The 26,317-nt window shown below is 50.8% G+C and overlaps 1 protein-coding gene across 2 annotated transcripts in view; it reads left to right on the top strand.

Moving 5' to 3' along the window:
* Nucleotides 1-26,317, top strand: part of CLUH (CLUH binding protein of NUMT mRNA) — a 31,163-nt gene that overhangs the window by 1,010 nt on the left and 3,836 nt on the right. The window contains exons 1-22 of one of the 2 annotated variants that reach the window (XM_023939438.2): nt 371-5,912; nt 10,237-10,433; nt 11,928-12,099; nt 12,261-12,404; nt 12,606-12,733; nt 13,370-13,524; nt 14,314-14,439; nt 15,296-15,443; nt 16,164-16,256; nt 16,501-17,195; nt 17,718-17,935; nt 18,500-18,604; nt 19,411-19,511; nt 20,886-21,038; nt 21,657-21,719; nt 22,322-22,566; nt 23,343-23,427; nt 23,897-24,050; nt 24,378-24,517; nt 24,628-24,708; nt 25,294-25,419; nt 25,864-25,985. In XM_023939438.2, coding sequence (XP_023795206.1) covers nt 5,045-5,912; nt 10,237-10,433; nt 11,928-12,099; nt 12,261-12,404; nt 12,606-12,733; nt 13,370-13,524; nt 14,314-14,439; nt 15,296-15,443; nt 16,164-16,256; nt 16,501-17,195; nt 17,718-17,935; nt 18,500-18,604; nt 19,411-19,511; nt 20,886-21,038; nt 21,657-21,719; nt 22,322-22,566; nt 23,343-23,427; nt 23,897-24,050; nt 24,378-24,517; nt 24,628-24,708; nt 25,294-25,419; nt 25,864-25,985 — 4,319 coding nt within the window. In that variant the 5' untranslated portion in view covers nt 371-5,044. Of the gene's footprint in view, nt 1-370; nt 5,913-10,236; nt 10,434-11,927; nt 12,100-12,260; nt 12,405-12,605; nt 12,734-13,369; nt 13,525-14,313; nt 14,440-15,295; nt 15,444-16,163; nt 16,257-16,500; nt 17,196-17,717; nt 17,936-18,499; nt 18,605-19,410; nt 19,512-20,885; nt 21,039-21,656; nt 21,720-22,321; nt 22,567-23,342; nt 23,428-23,896; nt 24,051-24,377; nt 24,518-24,627; nt 24,709-25,293; nt 25,420-25,863; nt 25,986-26,317 lie in introns of those variants that run through there. The other variant, XM_086859559.1, reaches the window with a different exon arrangement.

The raw sequence follows: 26,317 nt of genomic DNA, 5'->3' as shown, positions 1-26,317 counted from the left end.
TCCTGGCGCGGGCTGCGGGAGCGGAGTTGGTTCCCGGCACCGCGTGGTGCCCACGGGCGGACATGTGGGCATGTCCCGGGCGTGGTGGGCAGCAGAGGGCTGGGTCCTTCTAGAAGTTGGGGCTGCGGGCGCCACTGACGTGATAGAAATACTCAGAAGCAAAAGCTTTCCTGGAAAGGGCAGAGCCTTGTTCGACGTCTCAGCTGGAAATTGCAGGTTTAACTAGTTATGTGCTGGCTGTTGTTGCTGTGTGGTGGAGCCTGAGTGGCTCAGGCCTGTGCTCCGTGCCCTCGTTGTTCTCAGTGTGAGCTCTTCGGCTGGCACCGACCCTGGGATGCTTCCACCTACTCTGGGTTTGCTCTGTTTGGTGTTTGTATCTTCAAGAACTTAGAACCTGTGCATCCATCTCAGCCTCAGCTCTTTTCTTTGATCTGTAAAGTATAAGCAAAAAGTGTAGAAGCAGCATGGCTTGTGGCTGGCCTTTGACCTGAGGCACGTGAATCCCTGACTGACCCACACATTGCTTCCATTCCCCACTGATTTTATGGTATCAAGCTACATTTCTGAAGTTTGTCACCTAAAGCAAAGTTCACTGGCCCATAGTAGTGGAGCAGGCTGGATGCAGTTCAAAAGTGGGAAGCTCAGTGCTGGGTTTTGAAGCAAGCATCCCACCTGCACTGCCAGCAACTGGGTTAAAAAGTTACACAGTGTAATCCGTGCCTCTCCAGCCACAATTGATTGCTGAGGGAACTCGGAAGGTGGGAAAATCCTTTGTGTGTTTCGGCACTGCAGGATTGCTCATGTGGGACCTGGGGAGGAGCAGAGGAAGGTCTCGTCAGGGAGCAGGGTCAGCCTGGCCACCTTGGCATCAGCCTCGTGAGCCCTGGTTCCTGGGCTCTGGTGTTCCCACTGCTGTGTATGGCTTGCAGAGCACCTGTGTGGGCAGGCACTGGCTGTGTCTGAGGGAATCTCTCAGTACCTGGAGCTGTGGGCAGGCTGCCAGTGGGCTCCTTGCTGCAGAAACCCACCCCGAGCTGTGCCAGGCACCCAGGCTCAGGTGCTGGGCTGTGTGCCAGATGAGAGGACTGGTGGCTGCTGCTGTCTTCCCCCAGCCTTCCCCCAACTGTTGAGATTACTCTGTCCTGAGTGCAGAAACAGAAAAGCATGCACAGTTGGGGTTCCTATAATGATTTCTGATGGGGGCAGTTTTGGGTTAAGTTACCTTTCCTATCAGCTGGTGTGAGATCAGAGACAGTCATTGTGTGCAGCGTTTCTTGGATTATTTTTATTCCTACAGTCTTCACTGCCTTCGAACAAGTTTCTCACATGCAAGTTTAGCAGTGCTTCTAGGTACCATAAAATGCCTTTCAACATTGCCTTGCCCAAATCTGTTTTCTCCTAGCTCAGTCCCTCTGTCCCTGAGCATCCCAGCCACCCCTGCTTTCAGACACATATTCCATTAGAGCAGCAGAGAATGCAGGTGTTAATGGAAAACTGCTGTGGAGGCAAGCGTAGCTGCACATTAGCAACAAGGTCAGGAGGCTGATTCTTAATCTGGGGATCTGCTATCGCTGTCTGTTGCCCAACCTTGGAGGTTCACTGGTGTTTTGGAAAGGACTGAATTGCTGGCAGTCGGGGTTTTTAATATGAAGCCCTGACAGGCTTGTGGGAGACAGTCAGAGGAAAGTTGTGCAAGAGAAATCTGATCACTGCTACAAGGTTAAGAGGAAAGGAGTGTGATAACACAGCATCTGTATGGCAGGATGAGGGATGGGAACCCAAGGGGATCATGTTCATGGCGGTTCTGTCAGTGGGATAATTGCTGAGCTCCCACTGGAAGCTCTCTGCTCTGCCTGAGCAGCCTTGCTCCTGGGTTTCCCAGCTGAAAAGTGGAAGTAAGTAGGTCAGGAACATGCACTGAGATAAATCCACCTGCAGACTCAGAACTGCCTCATGCACAGTAAAACCAGCACTGTGTTGCAGAGTCTTGTGTTTACCTTCATTGTCTGTACATGACTAAACTTGGCAGCACACCCCTCTCCTGGTGCAGCTTCCCAGCAGTTGTTTTACTCTCCTGCATTGTGCTCCATTGGCTGTGCTGAAAAGTTGTTATTTCTAGAAGCTTTACAGGTCTGAAGTTCATGCATTTTTTAGTTGCATTTGAGAAGCAATGCCAGTCCTTGGGGCAGTGCTTGGACAGTGTGCCAAAGATGAAAACCAGTGTGTGGTTCCTCCTGTGGTGGCAGTGGCTGTCACTTCTGGCAGTAGGTCAGGTTTTTGCCATAGTATCAAGGCTGTTTTGGGATTAGCTTTTGGTTGGCATGTTTCTCTAAAAAAGCATTTCCTTAGTTTGGCTTTCACTTGGTGAAAAGAGAAAGTCTCCACTACAAGCTGTTGAAGAGGCTGCAGGCTCAGAGAAGTTGTATGTGGTTATGTCCAATTACATAAAACTGCAGGATCATGAATCTTGCCCAGGGCTCCAGTGGGTCAAATTGGCCTGAGACCAGCCCTGCTTCCCAGGCTCCCCACTAGCCAGCCTCCTGCCCTTGGGGCTGGGTGGGACTGGGAATGGTACCATGAATCCTGACTATTAGCAAGCTGCACTGTGCCTTGGGTGCTCTGTCTCTGCTGTTGGTGTCCCTGGAGCCTGCAGAGTCTCCACAACCTGGAGGCTCAGCTGCAGGTTGGGCTGGGGCTGGGGTGGGCTGTGCTGCCAGCTCAGGCCAGGGCACTGTGCAGAGTAGGGTGGGACCACTCCATGTCCCCAGCAGAGGGGTTCCTCTCGGTTCCTCCAGCTTTCCCAGGCTGCTGCTGGGAGCACACTCTTGCAGAGCTGTGGGGAGCAGCCACCCATCCTGTCCCCAGAGCCGCGCGTGGCCCAAGTGGGGCCGGAGGGATGCTGCAGTGGGCACAGCTGCACGCAGGGCACGGGAAGGCAGCCCGAGCTGCTGAGGACATCACAGCTGTCAGATCCCCCTGCAAACCCTACCCATAGAACAACAGGTTAGTTCCCTGCTCTTGCTGTCCCAGTAGCTTTCTGAAACTGAGGTATGTGCAGGAGTAAGGCACAGGCACTTGGAGAATTATCAGCTGGTTCTTGGTTTCTGTCTGAAATACAATTCTTTCCTTCGGCTTTCTTGAAATTTGAGAAACGTGCTCTTCCTGACACCATTAATGTTTTTGTTGGTGGTGATCTTTGTACTTTGCATTAGTCCTGCTCTTTGTGCCTGATTTTTGTGACGTTTGAATTGCATGTTATTGTAGTAGGGTCACCCAGACTGCCAGTTTCAAGAATAGGTTCCTGAAGAGTTTTGGCCAGATAGAAAATTTACAAATGGGTTTAAATGTAGTTCCCAGATGTGGTGAGTGCAGGGTGGGTAGCTCAGGGTGCCAGACACAATGCACCAGGCATTTCAGTACCTGTAAGTGCCTGAGCCAGCAGCTGTGGAACCCTGTGGATGTCCAGGGGCTTGGCTCTGCTGAGAGCCCTGCAGGCTGCAGCCTCACCGTGCTCTGCTCTCTCTCTGAGCCAGTGCCAGTGGTGTGAAACTGCTGAAAAATGAACACAGAGCTTGTACCTCTGCCCGCAGATGTCTTAGAACCAATTTGAGTTTAATGATAGCAGCTCTAATGTTTCACTGTGGGCTCTTATTGGAAGAAGTGCTTATTGTACCTAAAGTGGGAAGTGCCTTGGAAGCTGTTGTTTCCACAGGGAGGCACCTTCTCATGTCTCCCACCTCCCCTGACAGGATGTCCCTGCAGAAATGTTTTCATTAGGGCCATCTCTAGAGCTAATGCCTATTCATTTAGTCAGTTTATTTGGATTCATTAAACTGTTTATTTAGTTTCATTTGTTATTCAGCTAAAATTTAATTTGCATTTGCTGTACTGACACCAGCCCTCACAGGTTAGAGCTAAAACATACATGCTGCTGTGAGCTTGCTTTGGCTGGAGTCGAAGAAATGCAGCTCAGCCACATGAGACCTGACCAAGTACTTCAAGGAGATTCCTCCTCTTCCCGTCTCTTGGTACGGAGGAAGAATTGAAGCTATCAGTACATCCGAAGTCCTTCAAAAATTAAAGATCACAAGGAAAACACGATGTTTATGTGATCTGAAAGTTGATGCTGGCTCCTGGGACTGAAGGGTACCCAGTTGTGAGGCTGCAGAGCTCCACAGCCTGTCCTGTGCCGAAGGAGCAATGCCTGGATGGTGCCACGGCTGTGGCACAGCCACACTAGAGGCGAGCAGTGGCCTGCCTGGCCACAGCCTCCCCCGGCCACCTGGGGCTTGGAGAAGGCTCCAGCTTCATAATCCCTGCTTCACTTGTCATGATTTTCTTTAAGTAGCATGGAGAGAGGAGAGGTGTTAGGGGATTGTGTGTGTGGTTTTGTGGCTTGTTTGTGTTTTATATGGCAGGGCAGTGTGAGAGGAGAGAAAATTCATCTAGAAACTGCTTACTGGTTCACTGCCTGAAAGCTTTGTGCTCGCCTGCTTAGTATGGATGGCTGTGCTAGGCCCAGGCGTGCCATAGTAACTGCCCTCGACTTGTAATTCAATGCATCTCACTTGCTCAGGTTTGGCACAGCACTCGTCCCAGGCTGCACTGGTGTGGCACTCGAGATCGGGCTATTTTTAACCGCCCCGGCCCCGGCCAGCATCCCCTGGGCTCTGGGAGCCGTGTGAACCCGGCTCCGTGCGGCACGGCCAGGCAGCAGAGCGGAGCTGCTGCTGCGGGCCCCGTGGCAGCTGGGGACAGGGCCAAGGCGTGCGGTGGCTGAAGGGCTCCGGGCAGCACTTCGGGGAAACTGCTGCAAGCCCAGCATCCAATTCTGGTGAGCACACGGGACCTGGGATCCTGCGCGGAGTCAGCTGCTGGTCCTCCTGCCACGCTGGGGCCCAGTAGGTATTCTCTTCGGAGAAGGCATCTGATTGTGAGAAGGCAGCGGAGGGCACGGGCTGCGTGTGGGAGTGAGCCTTGTGGGACTTCAGTGTATGTGTGAAACACAGCTGACTGTTCTGCTCTGGTGCTGCATGAGCCAGGCATGGGAAACAGCCTTTTTGCAAACTGCTGCAGGCAAGTCACAGACCTCCTCTTCCAGACACGCAGCTCCAGCTCACCCGATGAGAGGTCACCCCTCTTGCCAAAGCCTCCCACAAGCTGCGCTGTCTTCCCGGAGATGCCAGAAGCTGCCCAGTGTGCTGGGCTGTATCCAGACATCATCCCCAGTGAGGCGGTGACTAGAAGCCTGCAGAAGGGCACCGAATACATCCAAGACCTATCTGAGACCAAGGACAAAGAAGGCACGGTGACAGTTTGTGATAAGAGCGGATTGAGACCTGGCGTTGGCACGGTTGGCCTGCTCCGGCAGACAGAGGCATCCCATGCAGGGACTGTCCTTCCAGCCGACCTTGGGGACAGGCCGGCAGGGCTGGTTGATCATGCTCAGTCACTTGAGGCCTGCCAGAGCTGTGTGAAACTTGAGGACAGCGGCTTAGCCCACAGATCCTGCCGCCTGGAGGAGCACGTGGCAGCAGCTGGCGTTGGTGCGGGCCCTGGAGCACATTCTGCCGGCCAGGGCGAGGGGCGAGCGGCCGTGCGCCTGCATACAGCCTCAGTGGCTCCAGACAGTGTGCTGAAGCACAGAGGTCCTGCTCCCTGTCCTGCAACACCATCCTCTGCTCTGCCATCAAGTGTGGGGAAAGCCCAGCCAGCTCAAAGTGTAGTTGTGCTGCCTGTTTCCTCTGGTGAAGTGTCACCTAAGGCTCGGGACACAAGTGCTGGTTTTGTGACAGAACCTACTGCCTGCTCCAGTGTAAAGTCAAGCTGCGATCCTGATTACCAGGCACGGATTCTGCCCTCAAAGCAGCAGCAGCAGAAGAAGAGGAAGAAAAAGAAGCTCCCTCTCCCAGGTGCTCAGTCCCAGGGCTCTGTCCTGCTGCATGGAGCCACCACACTGTATGCACCTCAGGGCGTGGGTGTCTGTGGGTGTCTGTGTGTGCCTGTGGGATGGGGCAGCACAAAGGAGACAGGAGGGGAGCAGAGGTGATGTTTTAATTTCACAGGTGAAGGAGGAAGGTGGCGAGGTATCCCACCTGGGTGTGTACCACAGAGGGACGTGTCTGTGCCTTGTCGCATCAGCAAAGCAAACTTAAGCTAAAGAAAAGCATTTTGCTTGTCTTTTTCTCAATTCATAAGGCAAACCCCGCTTTTGTTTGTGACTGAAAACATGGTCCTTGTAAAGGAACGGAGCAGAACCCAGCCTGCAGCAGCTTGGGTTGGGAGTGTGCAGCTGTGAGGGACCAGTACAGGGAGCCTTTGGCTTCCTTCAGCTGCATGCAGGTCAAGGACAGGCCTGAGCTGCATGGGTGGAGCTGCTCCATCAGCTGTGCTGAGGATGGGATGTTCCTTCTCTTCCTTCACCCAGTGCATTATTGCAGCGCAGTGAGGACAGTTGGCCCCTCAAAATGGCACTTGAGCTGATAATGGGAGATGCATTCCAAAAGGTGGTGCTGGAAAAGGTAGGGGTTTAATTTTTAGTTTTGTCCTCTAACAATTTCTCCAGTTACTAAACGTAGGGAAGGAAGCTCCTCACTGACAGAGCAGTCCATGCAGACCAGGCTAAGTCCCAGCAACAGTAATGTCACTGACTTTTGGATCCGATAATCTTCGAAAAGGATTTGTGTCTGACTTTGGTTTAGAAGATTTGTTTGAACATGAATCAGTTATTAACTACTCTTCCCAGGATCTGTGTTGTCTATTGCTGTGTGCAGCCAGCAGGTTTTTGGTTTGGGTGTGTGCTGTCCCGGGTGCCGGGGTTCACCAGGTGCCTGGCTGTAAATAGGAAGCATGATTAAAGCAGGCCCTGTCACCTTGGCGTGTGAACTCCTTGTCCAGGTGCAGAGATGAAATCTAATCCTCTGTCTGATCCTTTGTGCCAGGTGTGAGCACAGACAGGCAAGTGTGGGTCCCTGTCCCGGTGCCCAGCCGCGCTCCACTGTGCTGTGCTGTGCTCTGTGTGTGCACAGGGATTGCTGGGCTGCGCTCAGGGCAGCGATGAGAACATTGTGTTACAACTCGGCCAGCACGGGCCGGAGCTCAGCAGCCTCTGCCACAGCTGAGGGGACAAGCTGCAGGTCGAGTGCAGGAGGAGGGTCCTTGCTGGGACACAGACACATCCCTTGGAATGACAGGGGAGACCAGAGGTCACAGCCTTCGGTCGAGACCGCAAGCCTGCATCTCGAGGCTGACGTGACCCAGCAGGGATCTCTGTCTGCAGCAGCGAGCAGGGCAGTGAGCAGGAGGAGCAGCCGGGTTTGCCCCCGGAGCGGGTGGAACTGCTTCCCTGTGACTCAGACACCTTCCATGAGCCATCCAGGCTGCAGCGCATGGCAGTGAGAGCCGGCAGTCAGACACAGCTGCCGGCTTGTTTGGGGCTTGAAGTGAGAGCAAGGAGTGGAAGAGAGGTCTCTGCAGGTGTCTTTAAGGTGTCCTGTGCCTCCTCCTACTGTCTCTAGTAGGCTGAAATCCTGTGAAGTCCATGAGTGCCCCATGATGTGCCTCCCTCTGCACCGGCACTGCTGAGGCCGCCACACAGTCAGGCTGCAGCGGGTGGGAGGAACCAGTGACCCACTTTAAGGCAGGTGGGTGCAACTCTGATTCCCTCGGGGAGCATATGAGGTGAGTCAGCACCCAGCAGGCAGCATGGCCTCCAGGCCAGCTCATGCTTCCTTGAAACATACCCATTCTGTACAGAACCCCTCTGAAAAGCCTTGCCTGGCTCACATCTGAGGGTTAGCCTGCTGCATAGCAGATCTTTCTCAGTCCAGACATAACTTTAATTTCTAAACTTAAGACTGTGCTGGCTGGAGCTGGATCCTCCAACATAAGGAAACACAAAGGCGTTGCCACTACATGTCTCTTTGTCGCGTACAGAGCTGTGACAGCCCTGCCTTCACTCAAGTGAGGAAAAGAGGGAATGTGTGAACATGTTGTGTTTCTGCAGACTAGGAACAGTATTCTGATTTCTGAAACACTAGGTAGTTTGGGGATCTTACACCAGTGAGCAGTGAACGGCAGAAGTGTGGTCCTGGCTGGTGACTTTCCCTTGCGTTCAGATTTTCCTGTCTTGCTTTGCTGCTGAAGGTGTTTGCTGTGCTCCAGACTGGCGTGTGCATGGGTTGCAGTGCCAGCCTTCCTTTCAGCCAAATTCTGCCTCCTTTCTGGCTGCCACAGCAGGAACAGAAGTTCAGTGATCCTGCCCTGCTTGGGTGGGCAGGGGCTGGGCCAAGCCTGGCTCGGGTGCCTGGCAGGTCATCCTGTCTGCAGTACCGGTAGCCCCAGGTGTAGCATTTCTGTGGTGGTTTGTCTGCACTCTGTCCAGATCCCCACATGTTCAGGGAGCCCAGAAGTATGGCTGTGCTGGCTGTAGGGTGTGACATGGGGCTCTCCCCAGCCCTTTGGGCATGGTGTGGCTTTTCTGAAGCTACATCTCTTGAGGCACTCTGGCATGGAGCTTCTCTTCCTCCTTTCTAGCATGACAGCAGCTTGCTACAGCCAGAGCCAGGCCTGACTTGCCCATGGCTTCATCTGTCAAAAAAATGAGCAGCGAGTGCTGGGGACATATGCACAGTGACAGGGAGCATGAGCAGCAGCTGCTGAGCTGCTGAAGGCAGCCGAGGCTGCTTGAGGTAGCTCTGCTACCTGCTGCCTTTTGGAATGGGTGTGCTCTCATTGCATTTTTAGCCCTTTCACCATGTCCTAAGTCAGCCCTGACAGTCATCTCTGAGGGTTTGCTGTTGGCAGTCGTCTGGGGTGGGGACAAGACCCTCCAGGGATGCATTTGCAGGGCTTGTTGCTGCAGCCTGATGTTGTGTTCCAGAGGTGTGCAGGGGGATATGGTGTTGCCATCCATTTTCTGGGTTATGGTGAAGGCTGAACGACTTCTCTGGGCTGCAGAAGCAGTTGGGGCTGATGGGGAAGAACTGGCTGTGACAGCTGTAGGTCCTCAAGCCACAGTGCCAGTCTGTGAGGTGAGGGAGGCTCAGCTGCTATTTCCCCTGGTGTGGGGACAGATGCCTTGCTGGGAGGTGAGGATGAGGAGACACCTGCCAGATGGAGCTGGCTGCAGGGCTGCAACCTCGAGGCATTAGCCTTGCTTGGAGCTGTGCTGACCCTGTGCAGCCTTTCAGAAAGGCTATTTCTGCTGTTTGGGAAAGCACCCTATCTCCATCTGTGCTGCCTGCAAGTGGGTGCCTGAGAGCACCAAGCTGGAAGTGCTGGGTGTGACCTTGGGGGGGTCCAGCTGAGTGCGCCCCAGCCCTGTTGTTCTCCAGCACGCACTGCCCTGGTGTGTGGGGTGGCGTGGTGTTCTTGGGGCACCAGCCTGATAGGCTGGGGGCAAGGGGTACTCTGTCATCTCCCAGAGTTGTTATCAGCAGCTCTTCCCACTCTTCCAACTTCTCCTGGAAGACCCTTACTCCTCTTCAGTGTGGTCCCCAGCCTCATTCAGAGGATGTAGGCTCCTCTAGGAGAATGGCAGCTTCCTAGATCTTATCAGCTCTGACACTGTCCACCTCATTGGAAAGGAAAACAAACCGCTGGAGCGGTGAGCTGGGTGCACAGAGCTCCCCGGCCCTGTGACACATCTGTCTAAACAAGCACTTAAGATGTCGTCACCATTTTCTTGAATAAAATTGCATAGGCAAAGCCACGCCCTGGCACCATGGGATCTCTGTGAGGTATTTTGGAAATGCAGAGGGTGGCCAAATGCAGGCAGGGCCGTGAGAGCTGTTTGTGCTGTGGAGGAACCGGGTGCCCATGTGACACTCAGCAGTGCCGTGGCCCACTCGCCTGCCTCTCTGCTCTTTAACATGTTGGTGCAGAGGTTACAGCTGCCTCCAGGCCACAAAGCACCACACACCCTTTTTTTTTAATTAAGAGGCTTCTTAAGACAGCTCAGTGTGGTGTACACTGACCCATCCTTCCTGCTCTCCTTCCCTCCCCTCTCTGCACATGGTTTGTGGAAGATGCAAACACTGCAGGTGAGCGACAGCACCTTAATTATGCTATGAGGAAAGGGAGAGAAGGGCCTGGCACACCTCTGTCTAGTCAAGAGCAAGTGCAGAACAAAACTCTTCCTGCCTTTTAGCCCTTGATTGGCTCAGGCTTTCCAGTGTCCAAGCCAGTCTCTGCAGCCTGACAAGGACCTTGTCTCAACCCTGTCTTCCTGCCCAGAGCACCCGTCTGGCGTGGCACTGATGAATGGCAGCGGCCCGCATGACAGCCTCAAGGGTGAGAAGGATGCCAAGCAGAACGGCCATGAGGAGGCTGACGCAGGAGAAGATGGCAACGACCAGGAGGTCATCGTCATACAGGATACGGGATTTACTGTCAAGATCTGTGCACCAGGGATAGAGCCCTTTTCCCTGCAGGTACCTGCCCTCACCAGCTGGGGAAGGGAACAGAGGTGCTGGGGGAGTATTTGAACCAGATCCTTTCAGCCAGGCAGGCAGGGAAGGAGGCAGGGGAAGGCCCCTGCTAGCCCCCACAGTCTGGACAGTACCTTCAGGCTGCTCACAGCTCCCTGACCTGTCTAGTAGGGAAGAAGGCAGCAAAGGATGGAGGGTGCAGGAGGACGTCTGGCTGGTGCCTTGAGAGAAACTAAGGAAAAAGAGACATGGGCAAGAGGCTTCCTAGCCCAGGCCCACCTGGGCATTGCAGGGACAGGGAGGGTGTTTCATTCTGGATGCCAGGTGTGGAGCAAGGGGAAGGAGAACTCACTTAGGTGTAGCTCTGTCCATCACAGAGGGGCTTGGGTATGGAGCTGAGCACAGGGAAAATGGCCTTCTCACTTCTTGGCTGTTCTTTAAAGAAGTGTTGTGAAAACATGATTTCTGGGCCTGAGTGAGCAAGGGAACATCCCTTGCTTGCTCTGCAGTTATGACATGATGCTGCTTCAGACCAGCCTGGGTTTGGTATACAGTGACAGATGCTAACAGCTCAGGGAGCTCAAGCACTGGCCTGAAGACAGAAGGGAATGATGCTGTCTCCACTTCCCTCTGCATGGAGAGCTCTGCCTGATGTCATGTGGACAGTGATGTGCTGCCTGGTCAGGATGGGCTCTGACAGGCCTGGTTCATAGTCCCATTTAGCTTGATACTTCACCAAATACTATTTGAAGTATCTCTAATTCTGGGGAGAGGCATCTGGAATCTAAATGCAATGGAAAGTTCTTACCTCCTAAAGACTGGCAGAGAGTGCAGCAAAATCCCATCCCCTGTGGAAATAGCTGCATCTCAGACTGGCTTTTTGTCTCCTCTAAATCCCCCTGGCTGTTAGTTTTAATAGGCTAATAATAGCAGGCTGTGTTGTTTACAGCAGCTTATGTAAACTACCCCAAGTCCTCTGGGTTTCCCAGCAGTGTCAGTGGTGCTGGAGCAGAGCAGGAGGCAGGGGAGCAGCCCTGGTGCTCAAGGTGGGTCTGGCCTCCCCTGAGCCCTGTTGAGGTGTGGCACTGGCACAGACATTGGGAGGAGGAACTGGGCTGTTTTCCATGTCCAGCATTCATGATCTCACCACTAATGTGTGAATGGATAAGGGAAGAACCCCGTTTTCCCCACCGCTTTCTATCCCTTCACTGCCCTCTGTCATCTCTGTCCCATGCTAAGTGCTTGGTGCAGTGCCTGGCTGTTACATCTCTGGGTGCCAAGCCCGTGGGGTGGAACTCAGGTCACTGACCTGCCAGAGCTGACAGTGTCCTCCCAGCAGGAGCAGAAGTGATCTTCCTGGGAAGGGAGATAGAGTTTGCCTTTCCAAGCCTGGAGAGAGAGGTCTGAGAGGTTTTTGATACGGCAGCTGAGGGGCAGAGTTTGGCAAGAGCAAGTGGGAGGGTAAACAATAATTGTCTGGGTTCTTACCTTCTTAAGGTTTCTCCTCAAGAAATGGTACAAGAAATCCATCAAGTTTTGATGGACCGGGAGGATACCTGCCATCGGACCTGCTTCTCCTTGCAGCTGGATGGCAACGTCCTGGATAACTTCGCTGAGCTGAAGACAATTGAAGGACTGCAGGAGGGCTCACTGCTGAAAGTGGTGGAAGGCAAGTTCCTTGAGACTTGGGAGGGAATGAGTGGGGGTTTTCTTAGGGAGTGATTTTGCCCACCTGTCATCTCTCTCCTGTGGTTCCATTTTGAGGCCTGTGTGCTAAAGGAGTAAGCAACTGTCTAATTCCAGTTTGTTTCCCCACTTTTTGCCCATCAGAGCCATACACAGTGCGAGAAGCCAGGATACATGTGCGCCACATTCGGGACCTTCTGAAGAGTCTTGACCCATCAGATGCTTTCAATGGTGTGGACTGTAACTCGTTGTCCTTCCTGAGTGTCTTCACTGAAGGAGACCTGGGAGGTACGGGTCAAAAAGACTTCTCTGGTGTAGTCAGTGGTTTCATTCTCTGACTCCTTCCTTAGTTAAACACAATAACAATCAGATGTCCTGTGTCATTTAGGCATGCAGGGAGTATTTGCAGCACTTCTACATCCCTCCTTGAATGACTGGAGGAGGGAATGCTGCACTTTCCAGAACTGATTTTGTCTCTGTCTGTTCTAGACAGTGGAAAACGGAAGAAGAAAGGTACTGAAATGGAACAAATTGACTGCACCCCTCCTGAACATATCCTGCCAGGTAGCAAAGAGAGGCCCCTGTGTGCCCTTCAGCCCCAGAACAGAGACTGGAAGGTAGAGTTCTCCTGTGTCATTGAAACAGCTGTTGGCACATTCCTCACAGCAAACTGGTGGTCAGGGATTGAAAGCTGAGCTGAAGTAGACTTTGGGATTTGCTCTGCTTGGTGCTTAACGAGTGCTGGGATAGCACTGCTTAGCCAAAAGAGTAAAGTCCAGGAACTGGTGTGCAAAACACTGGATATGGAGTCTGGACTTGTGCAGAGTGTGGAAGGACCAGGCTTGCTGGGATGGGTGGCAGAGAAGGGAAAGCAGCATTCCTCTGCAAAGTCCTGGAGACAGGATCTGCAGGTCACTACAGATTGTTCTTAGCCTTCCTGTGCCCTCCCATTCAGATTCTGGTTTAGAAGCTGCCATTTGGAAACAAGTACAGCAAGAAATCCATACCCTGTGCAGCCCAAAGTCCCAGGGTATCTGGGTATTTCACCCGTGTCTCACGGTTGTGAAAGGCAAACTAGTGGACTGCAGAGGGCTCGGGAAGCTGCTCTGGAGACCAGGTGTGTTTGTAAGCTCTGTGTCTGGAATCAAACAAGGGCAGCAGGTAAAAGGGATCTGGCATATACATCAAATTACTCTAACTCAAACACATTAATTCCTGCTGACAGGAGTTGCTTCTGTTGTGTTCTCCTGTAGCCTTTGCAGTGCCTAAAGGTATTGACGATGAGTGGCTGGAACCCCCCACCCGGTAACCGGAAGATGCACGGGGACCTCATGTATTTGTACGTCATCACGGTGGAGGATCGGCACGTCAGTATCACTGCCTCCACCCGGGGATTTTACTTGAATCAGTGAGTAACTGAGGTGCTTCCTGTCCTGCCCTGCAGCAGCCAACTGGAAAACAACTCACAAACAAACAGTTGCAGCTCTTTTTTTTAATTTTTTTTCTTTGGCAGAAACAGCCTATTTTAATTTGCTGCTCACATGGGTTTGTGGGAGCTGCTATACTGGATTGGACTATTTAGTTATGCCTGGTACCGCTTCTCCACAGTGGCTAAATGCCTGGTGCTTTAGGGAAAGTTTAAACATCCCATAATGTCATCAGCTATTTAGAGCATTTTGAGTTGTGAGGAAATTCCTTCCTGACTATTGCAACTATCTCATTTTGCCCTAAAGCGAAAGCACAGCCTGTCAGAACTCCCTGAGCTGGCTACAAATAATTCTTTGTTTTTTTAATGATAGCTGTGAGAGGCTGTTGTGGCTGTGCCTGTTGGAGCAGCTGTGCTGAGGGGGTTCTCTGTTAAGGCATTTTTGGTATGTTTGGGAAGTTCTGTGAAATCAGTCCTTCCCAGCTATAAAAATAGAAGCCTCTCCTGATCCTGGAGATGGCTGAAGAAGGTCTAAATTAAAACACCATCAGGGCCTGGTACAGGGTTACTGGCTGTTTCATGTGGGGAGACTGGGTAAGGTCCTTGCTGTCCCTCTGCCTTTTTGCCCCATGGTCTCCCATTTTGCAGGCAAGAGCACCGGTGCAGCCTTTGTACTGTGCATGTGTGAAGAGCTCTCAGTCATGTTCCTCGGGTGTGGAAAGTCACAGGTATGACAATGGCTTATGACTGTTTCTTTTTTTTCTTTTGCAGGTCTACAGCATACAACTTCAATCCCAAACCTGCAAACCCCAGTTTTCTCAGTCATTCCTTGGTGGAACTACTTAACCAGATCAGCCCTACCTTCAAAAAAAACTTCTCTGCTCTTCAGAAGAAACGGTAGCAGTGCTTCTTCCTCTCTAGTTCTTTGAGAAGTCCAGTATGAAGGTGGGGAGGCTCAGCTGGTTCTGGGGAGCTGGATGCCACTGGTGCAGTAGGGATTGCAGTGCCTGGCTCTCTGAGCTTATGTAGTGGTGGGTGGTTGGGACACGTGAGTGGAAGCTGCAAGGACCACAGAGCACCTGACTGAACAACAGGGCAGCACCCTGAGGATTTCCCTGATCCACAAAAGAGACTGAAGCATAAATATCAGTGAGAGTAACACAAGAGGGCTTTGTGTAGGCTTATGGTGGAGAGAGATTGATTATTTTAAACATGTCTGTGCATGTTAATATTCTATAATTTTCTCTAGCTCCTATAATAATAACACAACAACAAGGCATTGTTTGATTCTCCCATCCTTGCTGCAGGGACCATATGTTCTGCTCCAGGACAGTGGGTGCTGTGCAAAAGCCTGTCATTCTTCAGAGTCACTTAATGAACTGCCTGGGCTCAGCAGGGTGTGGATTGACAGGCACATTGTGTGGCTTTTGGGAGCACTGCTCCTGCTTCATTAAGGAGATAAAAGTGACACTAGACAAGGGCTGAAATTAGCAGTGGCCTCCAGCCACCACTGTGACTATCTGGCCATTTAAAAATTACTGTACTGTATTGCTTGGGCCAGAAGTAGCTACAGATGAGCCTCAGCCCCTGCGCAGAGCAGACAGATTACACAAGAGACCTTCAGCAGTACCTGGGTTTGCACTGTGGGTTGCTGTTACATCTTGGCCTGTAAGGACCAGTGTGAAAGCTTGGTTCCAAAATTCTCTTGGAATAGAAAAGATTCTTCCTTTTATTGCTGTTTCTCCCAAACTAGGGTTCAGAGACACCCCTTTGAGAGGATAGCCACTCCTTTCCAAGTGTACAGCTGGACAGCTCCACAAGCAGAGCACGCCATGGACTGTGTCCGGGCAGAGGACGCCTATACTTCTAGACTGGGCTATGAGGAGCACATACCTGGACAGGTACTGGTCTTGCTTTGCCTGATGACACTGGCAAGAGTTTTGCTGCCAGCTACGCTGAGAATAAGTTAACTACCAAAAAGTAACCTTTGTTATTTGTGGGAGGGTTTTGGTAATCAAGAGAAAGCTTGCAGGAGTCCTTGTTCTTCACAGGGCCCTTGACTACAGGGGTTGTGCTGCTCATGCTGCAGCTCCATGAGCACAGAAGCAACTGACAGCAGCTTCTGCTCGGATGTTTCTAAATTCCATGTCCCTTCTCTGAAGAGTGCCACTGCACAGGAGGCAGACCACTCCCTCATGCCAGTCAGGCTCTTGTGGAATGGCTCTTGTGTCTCTGAGCAGACTGCTCCAAATGCTTCAGCTGCAGCTTTCTAGCACAAAGTGGTGCAGGGCAGCAATAGCCAGCCATGGGCAGCATGTGCCTGCAGTGTGACCACAGCACTGGCTAATGACACCTGCACCGTGCTGCCCCTTCAGTAACACTGCCCTGCACTGGCTGGGCTGATGCAAGATCTGTCCCAAACTGCTGTTGAATAAAGTCCACTCTCGAGGTGTGTTTGTTTCTGCTGTGAAGTTACTTCTTCCACGCTCCACAGCAGCCTGAATTCTTACCCCTTCCTCTCCCTTCTCTCCCAAAACACCTTGTGAAGCGGGAATGCTGCCTTGCCAACCCCTTCCCACACAATGCATTGCATCCCACGAGGCTTTCCCTCCCTCTTTCAGACCAGAGACTGGAATGAGGAGCTGCAGACTACACGAGAGCTGCCACGCAAGAACCTGCCTGAGAGGCTGCTGAGAGAACGAGCCATTTTCAAGGTAACTTTGGGATATGCAGGCAGCTCCTCACACAGCCCCTTCTCTGCTGTCTGTCTTCTGGCTCCTGAGGCTTGTATGGAAGCCACTAGCCAGGCTCACAGCAGTAAAAGCCAGCAGACCTGCCTGCCTGCTTGGAAGGCTGTTGGGAGGAGAGGAGCAAAGGAACAGTTTGCAGGGAGCTTTGAGAGCTGGGAGGTGGGGTGCTGGGAGCGTGGGGCCCATCCTGACCCCGCTTTCTCTCCAGGTTCACAGTGACTTCACTGCAGCAGCAACACGAGGTGCTATGGCAGTCATCGATGGCAATGTCATGGCCATCAACCCCAGTGAGGAGACCAAGATGCAGATGTTCATCTGGAACAACATTTTCTTCAGCCTGGGCTTTGACGTCCGTGACCACTACAAGGACTTTGGTGGAGACGTTGCTGCTTATGTAGCTCCTACCAATGATCTCAATGGTGTGCGGACCTACAATGCTGTGGATGTGGAAGGGCTGTACACACTGGGAACTGTCGTGGTGGATTACAGAGGTTACAGAGTGACAGCTCAGTCTATTATTCCTGGTATCTTGGAGCGGGAGCAGGAACAGAGTGTCATCTATGGGTCAATAGACTTTGGCAAGACAGTTGTGTCGCACCCCAAGTACCTGGAGCTGCTGGAGAAGACCAGCAGGCCACTGAAGATCCAGAAGCACAAAGTTCTCAATGACAAGAATGAGGAGGTGGAGCTGTGCTCCTCAGTGGAGTGCAAAGGCATTATTGGCAATGATGGGCGTCACTACATCCTGGACCTGCTACGCACTTTCCCTCCAGATCTAAACTTCCTGCCTGTTGAAGGGGAGGAAATGCCAGAGGAATGTAAGAAAATGGGGTTCCCCAAGCAGCACAGACACAAGCTTTGCTGCCTGCGGCAAGAACTTGTTGATGCCTTTGTAGAACACAGGTGAGCAGAGCTCCCTGCTTCCTCCACTGCAGCTGGTCATGGTTCAAGTCAGGACCCTGCTGCACTCTCCTGGGAGCATCCTAGCAGAGCTCCCAGAAGTGAGCAGCTAATTGTGCCATTGCTTGGCTGTGTAAATGCAGTTATAGGAACTTAACTAACAAGAGGTGAGAATAGTAGGGATTTGGACAGGCAGCCAGGGAAAGAGATGGTTTGTGTTTTAGTCTCCAGATCTGTTACTGTTGACCCCTGTCCAAACATTTAGAAGTTCTTCCTCCCTTGCAGGTATCCTTTCCACTTGATGGCTAGGGAATGGGAAGGATTTATGCTTCTTACTAAGACTTTCCCAATGTCCTGAATATTACTTCTGTTTCTAGGTGCTGGAAGAAATCCTGTGTGCTTGTGGTGGGACGTTTGGGTCACTTGGTACTGGCAAGGCAGGAGAGCACAGGGAGTGGGACACATTCCAAACGTGTGGTGCTCTGGGATTCTGCTGCGCTGAATTGTCCTTTCACTTTGCTGCAGGTATCTCTTATTCATGAAGCTGGCTGCACTGCAGCTGATGCAGCAGAAAGCCAACAAGCAGGAGAGCTCAATTGCGCTGGAGAACGGTGCCTCTGCAGAGAACGGTGCCGCAGACAGCGAGCGGCCTGAGTCAGAGGATGGCAAAATAGACAATAGCATGACTGGGCTTGATCAGGTGAAGGAGCTTGCCGAGACCATTGCATCTGACGATGGAACAGGTATTTCATCCTCAGCACCAGCTCCATGCAGGCCTGGTGGGCTGTCACTGCTGGAGCAGCTCCAGGCTGGGGGTGGTGGGGGTGATTGATGGTGGTTAAACAGGACAAGCACTGGCTGCCTGTCAATTCTGGCCTCTTGGTAACACCCTGATGAATGACTCGCCTCCAAGACAGGGTGAGTGAGGTGTCTGAACCCAGCAAGGTCACCAGCCCCTCAGCTCTTCCCTAGGAGCAAGAGCCTAGCCTGGCTGGCCTGTGGAGTACAGGGGAGTTCTGGGGCCAGGCAGGAGGCCAGCAGTACACAGGCACCTTGGGGAACCCCAGGCTTGGATTTCTGAGTGCCTGTGCTTGGAGATGAGGACGTCTGTGGGGATTTTGGGTCATCTTATGTGCTCTTATTCAGACTTCGCAGCCATTCTCCTTTACAATTGATTATTTTTATAATGGATTTCTTCAGAATGTGCCATCATTGCTGTTTTTAGTAACAAAACTTAATTTAATAGCTAGGTGTGTCATTTCCTGAACTCCACATTCATTTGTATTCTGTTTTTCTTCCTGCTCCAGTGGATCCCAAAAGCAGAGAAGTGATTCGGAATGCTTGCAAGGCTGTAGGCTCCATTAGTGACACATCATTTGATATTCGGTTTAACCCAGATATTTTCTCACCAGGTACGTGTACCCAGAGCTGGGACCAGCCCTTCAGAGGGTGGCTGTGTCCAGGCAGCTGCAGACAAAAACTGTTCTCTAGCCAAGGCTCTTGCTGGCTTTTGTTTGGCTGGGCATGCTGCAGGGCTCTCTGTGAAGCAGAGTGCAGAAGAGAGGAAGCAGCAGTGCATTCCACACACTGGAGCCGCCAAGTGCAGGCGGGGAGCCGCTCCCACCGCGCACTCGCGGGACGGCTGCGGGCTGCTGCCAAGAATCCTCCTGGGATTCTCCAAGTATCCCAGCTGTGAGACCATGTGAAAAGAAGCAGAGGGAGGAAAAAAATCAAATTTGATCCTCATGTAGTAGTTTACACAAAAAATAACACTTGTAGTTGAATGACTGATGTTGGCACCTCAGTAAAGGGCTAGGTTTGTTTTAGTAACATTTCAGCTAGCAGTCACAGTGCCCTTTCACATACACACATCAGGCACAGGCATCACACATGAATTTCCATTACTTGGAGCAATACTTTTTATTGGGAAATTGAGAAGAAGCTCCCAGAGTGTTTCTGGGAGTGAATACTGGGGCAGGCACATTGCAGGGGAATGGCCAAACCATTGAGTTTGAACAGCCCAGCCCCTGCCTGAACTCAGCAGCCAATGCTCTTCCCATCGAAACATGTATAGTTTGAGATAAGTTTTTGAAGCATCTTTAATTGCAGGGAGACAATTACTCTTAACTTTTCACCTGCTCTTACTATGTACTTTGTGTAAAGGAACTTGCTTCTGTGAGTCGCTGTGGTTGATGTTTTTTCTCTTTTCTTCTCCCAGGTGTTCGCTTCCCAGAGTCAAGCAAAGAGGAGGTACAGGACCAGAAGCAGCTGCTGAAGGATGCTGCTGCATTCCTGCTGTCGTGCCAGATCCCAGGCTTGGTAAGGAACCCAGAGCCAGCAGTGAGGCTGCCCTCAGGGCTTGGCTGCTCTGAGCAAGAAGTGGCGCTAGTGACCTATGGGACACCAGCTTCACCTGAGCAGCTGCAGGCTCTGGCACTGGTGGGGGACCACAAGGAACAGCATGAGCATTGCATGCAGGGCATGAGGGGTTTTCCATTTCCCATCTTACATCATGGCACAACTTTGTCACCTCAATCCAACAAAAAATTTTTGGCACTGGTAATTAAAGCTATTGTGAAGAGTTTGGGACAATAGAGACCACATAAGCCATCCTCCCTAGCCCTGGGCATCCATCACAGCTTATTGTTTTAGCTGACCCTGGCTGTGACTCAGTCAGTGACTAATAATTTGAAGTGAACTGGGAAATTGTTTTTACTAATAGCAGTCATTAAAAACTCCTTCTCTTAAGTCTTAAGCATTTTGGATGTTACCCATGCACCTGGCCAGATAAGAAATCCCAGTTTCTCCTTTCCTGGAACACTTGCTGAATTGATGGCTAATGCAGCTGTCAGAGCAGGCACTGGGACTGGCAGGGGAGAACTCATGAGCTCTACTCTAAGAGTTGTGGATCTTTTCTGGGAGAGGGTTTTCCTTGCTGGAAAGTTTCTTCTGAACTCCAAATTCACTAATTCTATAGTCAGCACAGCCTTCAGAACCAGCTATTCAGTCTTTAAACAAAAAAGGAGCTGAGTGAGTCAGAAAAGTGCTCAGTGATTGTTGATTACAAGGTCCTTGATGCTCCTATATAGACCCAAAACACTGCACAGGCCTGTGTGAGAGCAGGTTGTAGACCAGCTGCTGTAGCAGGTAGTCCTGTGCATATCAGAGAGGAGCTGGTGTTACTCCATGACGTGAATTAAACAACTGTTTATCAGCATTGCAACACAACTTAACATGCAAGTGCCATTTGTCCTTATCAGCTATGTGTGCACAGCTGCACGTCTCTTTTAATTGGAAATGGTAATTAATTAGTGACTCTGAGGCCCTTAAAGAAGGGTCAGCCTGCTACTTGCAGAAGCAGGAGTTGTTTTGCCTCTGCCTCTGAGAGTGTAGTGCTGCTCCTTCCCTGCTGAGACAGAGTGAAACTGGCCCCAGGGGCAAGGAGCTGGCCCAGACTGGGCTGGCTACTGCAGGTGTCCCACCCTGCCTGTGTTACCATGGTGGTCCCTGTGTTACCCACCAGAAGAGTCTTATTTGGGGTCAGAGCCTGCTTCCAGGGTGACCCTCGACCCCAGGTAATGAGGTATCTGCAGTGGCATTGGGGCACACCTGTCCTGCCTCCTGGTGTGTTTAAGTGGAAGTTCTTTCCTTCATGTTTGTCCTCAGTAACCAAAGTCTGTACATACCCTGCAGGTCAAGGACTGCCTGGATCACACGGTGCTCCCAATGGATGGGGCAACCTTGGCTGAGGCCATGCACCAGAGGGGCATCAACATGCGTTACCTGGGCAAAGTGATCAACTTCATCTCCAAGACCCCTGGCCGTGCACAGCTGGATCACATCTTTGTAAGCATCAGGCTTAACATCAGACAGTTCAAATCACTCTGGCATTGTTTGTCCCAAGGAGATTCCCACTTGGCCAGTTGTTCTCTCTGTCTAAAAATAAACAGCTTCAAAAATAGTGGGGGAGGAAGGAGGACTGCTAAGTGGTAGCTGGGGAGTTTTTCTCCCAAATCCTCAATGGCTTTCATAATGTTAGGAACTGCGAGTATCTTTTGGGTAGAGAATTGCTTCAGGGATTCCCAACTGTAATAGAGTAACACAGTTGGATTTTCAGCCATGCATTTTTCAAGCCTCTAAGACACATCTGGGCTTTGATCAAATTCTGAAGTGTTGTGAGTGTGGCTGCCCAGGTGCAGGCAGAGGCTGGGCTGTGGCAGCCCCTGAAGCACTGCTGCAGCTGCGCTGAGCCATACTGCTGTGCTGGCCTGTGGGCACCAAGCACAGAGGTGCCAGGGCCTCCTCACTGGCTCTGGGAGGGCTGTCAAATGCTTTTGCAGTTCTGTGCTGTAGGGAGAATAGTGTATCTTCTGCAGATCTTGCTAAAAGACCATTTCAAAAGGCCAGTGTAATATTTCATTTTCTTGCCAATGGACTCAGTCTGTTGTTTTTTCCTTTGGGCAGAAAATTGGAATCAGCGAATTGATCACTCGATCAGCCAAACACATCTTCAAGACATACCTCCAGGTATGACCAGCAATCTGACCTCTTGCTCCATGTGTCTTCCCTAATGACTTTTTCCACAAACAGAGCTGTTTCGTGTTCTCCTCTCATTATGCAGTTCCTGGGGGTTGCGTGGCAATGAGAACTACAAGCTCATTAGCACTGAAATAGGTACAGACCTGTATGCAATGCAAAACAAGTTCCCACTTGAAGAAAGCTTTCTCGGAGAGCAATCATTTGTGTTTTTCCTTCCCAGATCTTCACTCATTATGTTGGAGGCTTTTAAAAGTGAAATCACAGCTTGTTTTCCTTGTAATACCTTTTCCTCTTAAACAGTGTTGTTTTTCCCTTCTAAGAAACATTTTTAATTGGCTCAACACTGCATGTCCTTGTAGCTGTTCACACACAGCCTAGCAATACACCTGGTTTCGTTCCAGTGCCAAAGTCTTCTTTGCTTTCTCTGTCCCAGGTAGCAGCCCAAAATGTAACCACACATTACATATATATATATACACATATAGGCATATACTTAATCCTACATTGACATCACTCTGTCTGTCCATGTGCCACTTGTAAACACTGGCTTCCTGTCCCTCTTGTGGACTGACTCTGGTGTCTCACTGTAGGGTGTGGAGCTGTCAGGTTTATCCGCCGCCATCAGCCACTTCCTCAATTGTTTTCTGAGCTCCTTCCCAAATCCCATTGCCCATCTTCCAGCTGATGAGCTGGTCTCCAAGAAGAAGAATAAGAAAAGGAAAAACAGGAACCTTGGAAATGCTGATAACACTGCGTGGGCCAGCATGACCCCTCAGGAGCTATGGAAGAATATTTGTTCAGAAGCAAAGAACTATTTTGATTTCAGTCTTGAATGGTAAGTGGAGCAAGTGACCCTGGCTTGTCCCTGGATTCACCAAACTTCTGTAGCTCTTGCTCTTTAACAGGACCTCCCTTTCTGATTTGTTTTCTTTTTGAATAAAATTTGTACCCTTGTGGGACTTACACAGATCTTTAATGGAAAGAAATTGGGCAAAGAGTAGGAAGGGGGAAGTGAAATTTTGAATTAGTTTAAACCTATGACACAAAGGCAACCATGAAAAGCAGGGGAGGAAGGGAAGCTTTTCCTAAGGGTACAGAGGGGATCAGAAGGTGAGAAGCAGAAATAGTATAGTCAGAAGATACTTGTCTATCAACAATTACTTAGGCTGAAGGAAGCTTCTGTTCCAAAAAAAGGACAGCTGCTCCTGTATGTGAGCAGAGATGGGGGAATAAGGAAGGGGCACGTTGTGAGTGCTAAACTGGAAGCACCAATGAAATGGCCCAAAAGAAAAGCCATGGCTAGTTGGATAAACCAACTTTTGGTAGTTGGACAGTGATCATGCCCTCATGTCAGGGACTGCTCGCTCCTCACCAAGAGCTGAAGGTACTCAGCTCAAACACTGCAGTGGGCTTTGGGAACACATGTAGGATTTCTCTAAAAGCACTGCTGTGCTCTGTAGGCTTTCACAGACCTTGGGCAAACTCTGCAGTTAGTCTTTGGTTTGAGTTAGCACCTCGCTGTACAGGGACCTGTGCCTCAGGTTCCCACAGTGGAGCGATGTCCTTGAGCAGAAACTCCCGAGAGCTGAAGCTTGTGTGTGCTTTCTGCAGTGAGAATGCTGACCAAGCAGCTGAAGTGTATAATCTACAGAAAATCACCCTGCTCCGTGAAATCTCCCTCAAAACTGGAGTCCAGGTAAGATCCACATCCTCCGTCCCTTGCCGTTATGTTCTGTACTGAGGAGCATGAAGAGCAAGTGCAATGTGTTTTGGAGGCACAGTATGAGCCCCAAAAGGTCTTTGTGGTGTTCATGTTGGAATACAGGTCCCAGCTCTGAGAATGTGATTTCTAATCCAGTTCCCTCATAGGGTGAACTTGGAAGAACAGCTGGCCTCAGTACAGTGCCTTCCTGCTCCTCTGTGGGCTGTGGGAGTATAACTGCATGAGCTCTCCTGTCACGGGTTCAGTGTTGTCACCACAGTGCCATTTTGCCAATCACAGGTGGTGGTGCACACCTACATCTGGCCACTTTGGGGAGTTCTGTCCCAGGTCGTGGTACAGGAGATGTTTTGACTGTGAATCCACATTTAGAATTTTGCACTTTTTCTTGCCAAGTGCCTATGGAAGTGGTAACTGTGCCTTCCACTCTTTTTGGTCCCTCCAGATCCTGCTGAAGGAGTACAACTTTGACAACAGGCACAAGCCCACTTTCACAGAAGAGGATATTCTTAACATCTTCCCTGTAGTGAAGCATGTGAACCCCAAAGCCTCCGATGCTTTCCACTTCTTCCAGAGTGGGCAAGCAAAAGTTCAGCAAGGTACAGCCCCCCTGTGCCTCTGCCTCTCAGGATGATCACTGATAATGGGAGGAGTAGGGTGTGTGGGGCATGGCCACCAGGACACCCCTGCCAACCCCGATTTGGTAGAGAATCCTGGTCTCCCAGACTATCTGGAACATTCCTGCTGTAAAGCCACCAGCAATGAGCAAGTATGGGTCAGGGCAGTGGTACCCTTCCCCCAGGGCAGTGACAAGTGTCTGTGTATCCCACTGCTGGTCTCACTTCCTGTCTCCAGCAGTGTTAGGAGTTATTTTTTTATATATATATATATATATATGTGTGTGTGTGTGTATACCTTCTTTTCAGGTTTCTTGAAGGAGGGCTGTGAGCTCATCAATGAAGCCTTAAACCTGTTCAACAATGTGTATGGTGCTATGCATGTAGAAATCTGTGCCTGCCTGAGGCTGCTAGCTCGGCTCAACTATATCATGGGAGATTACTCAGAGGTAAGCAGGGGCTCTGCGGGGATCTCCTCAGTGCTCTCATTCCTTTGCCATGCTTGCTCAAGCTCACAGCGTGGTGTGACTTGCCCGGGGTTGTGTTCTGTTCTCTTCAGGCCTTAAGCAATCAGCAGAAAGCGGTGCTAATGAGCGAGAGGGTCCTGGGCATCGAACACCCCAACACCATCCAAGAATATGTGAGTATGGAGAGCTGGGGGAGCAGCAGCACCTCAGGAGTCTGGCTGCAGTCTGGGAGCCTTAGTTCATGTCTGCAGCTGGAAATGCAGTTGCATTTTCCTCTCTTTCTGCAGCTTTCTTTCCAGAATTCTCCATTTCATCATCTCTTATGATCCTGCAAAGTGAAAAGCTGAGTGTGTCCTGCATGTTCATTATTTGTCCTGCTTAACCTAGGTTTCTAGTGTTTGTCTGCTGCATCTTTATTTAGATATATTAATTCTCCTGGCTTTGGCCCTGGGCTTATGTCAAAAACAAAAAGAGGATAGAATCCCCCCCAAAACACAGTCAGAATATGACATACATATGCAAGTCAGGTTGGAATTTTTTCACAAGGGGTGTTAAGAGAAACTGAAATAAAACACACAGCTTCCTCAGGGACACCTCAGTGGGGTTGTGCATCAGCCAGCAGACTGGACTTTTCAAAGTGGCTGAAGCCTTCTTTAATCACTGAGGAAGACTTTTTATTCATGTACAGCTGAAGAAAAGAGTGGAAAGGAGAGATTAGTTTCCTTTACATTCATTCTGGGTGCCTCCTCTTGTCCTAGATGCACCTGGCTCTGTACTGCTTTGCAAACAGCCAACTCTCGACAGCACTGAACCTGCTGTACCGTGCACGCTACCTCATGCTGTTGGTATTTGGGGAGGATCACCCAGAAATGGCACTCTTAGATGTAAGTAATTAAGAGTCTTCAGGTTCCTAATCTCTTAGAAACCTCTTGGCCTTTAAGATGCCCACATGATGGCCATTAAAAACAAATTTTAAGCAGTGCTTTTCCTCCCTGGGTTATTACTGATTGGTACCATCAGATGAGGGGAAAAAATGAGTTTAACCCTTTCACTTGGGAGGGTCAGCCTCTGTGCTGAGCTGTGCACTGGGATTCTGCAGATGGGGTTTGAGCACTTTTCTAATCCTTAGGAAAGCTCCAGTTTATGCCAGTGGAACAAGAACATAATAGAGTTTATTGACGTCCCTGTCACGTGTTACTGCTGCAGGGACATGGCCAGGGCCTGGAGCCCTTCTGGCAGTGACACACCTGTGGGGTCCTGCTGCTCACAGAGCAGGAACTGTAGTGTCAGTGTGTCTTTCCTAATGCCTGCTTGGCTTCTCTGTACAGAACAACATTGGCCTGGTGCTCCATGGGGTCATGGAGTATGACCTGTCCCTCCGGTTCCTGGAGAACGCGTTGGCCATCAGCTCCAAGTATCACGGCTCCAAGTCTCTGAAGGTTGCTCTGAGGTGAGGCAGGGTGGGGTGCTGGGCTGGGTCACTGCTGTCAGAGCGAGCACAGTCACCCAGTACTTGCATGGGAGCGGCTGGGCTTGAGAACTGGATATTCAGTCTTGTCCCAAGAGCCAAGGTCATGGGGCAGTACCCAAGTTTTTTATTTCAAAGGATGGAGAGCTGTTCTGAATGTTAATTGTGGGATCTGCTGTGATGCTGCTTGCTCAAAAAATCTGTCAAGATGACCTATGGACTCTTGATAGAAAAATGTATGTGGGGAGTAAAGGTTGAGAACCTGTAAGGGAATTGCACTGGGAGGCAGGGACAGTGCATTAAATGCTCATGTT

The sequence above is a fragment of the Cyanistes caeruleus genome, chromosome 21 (genome assembly GCF_971803275.1).
Source record: "Cyanistes caeruleus chromosome 21, bCyaCae1.hap1.1, whole genome shotgun sequence".
Taxonomy (NCBI): Eukaryota; Metazoa; Chordata; class Aves; order Passeriformes; family Paridae; genus Cyanistes; species Cyanistes caeruleus.
Note: the sequence above shows the minus strand (reverse complement) of the source record. Positions and strands in the feature narration are given on the sequence as shown.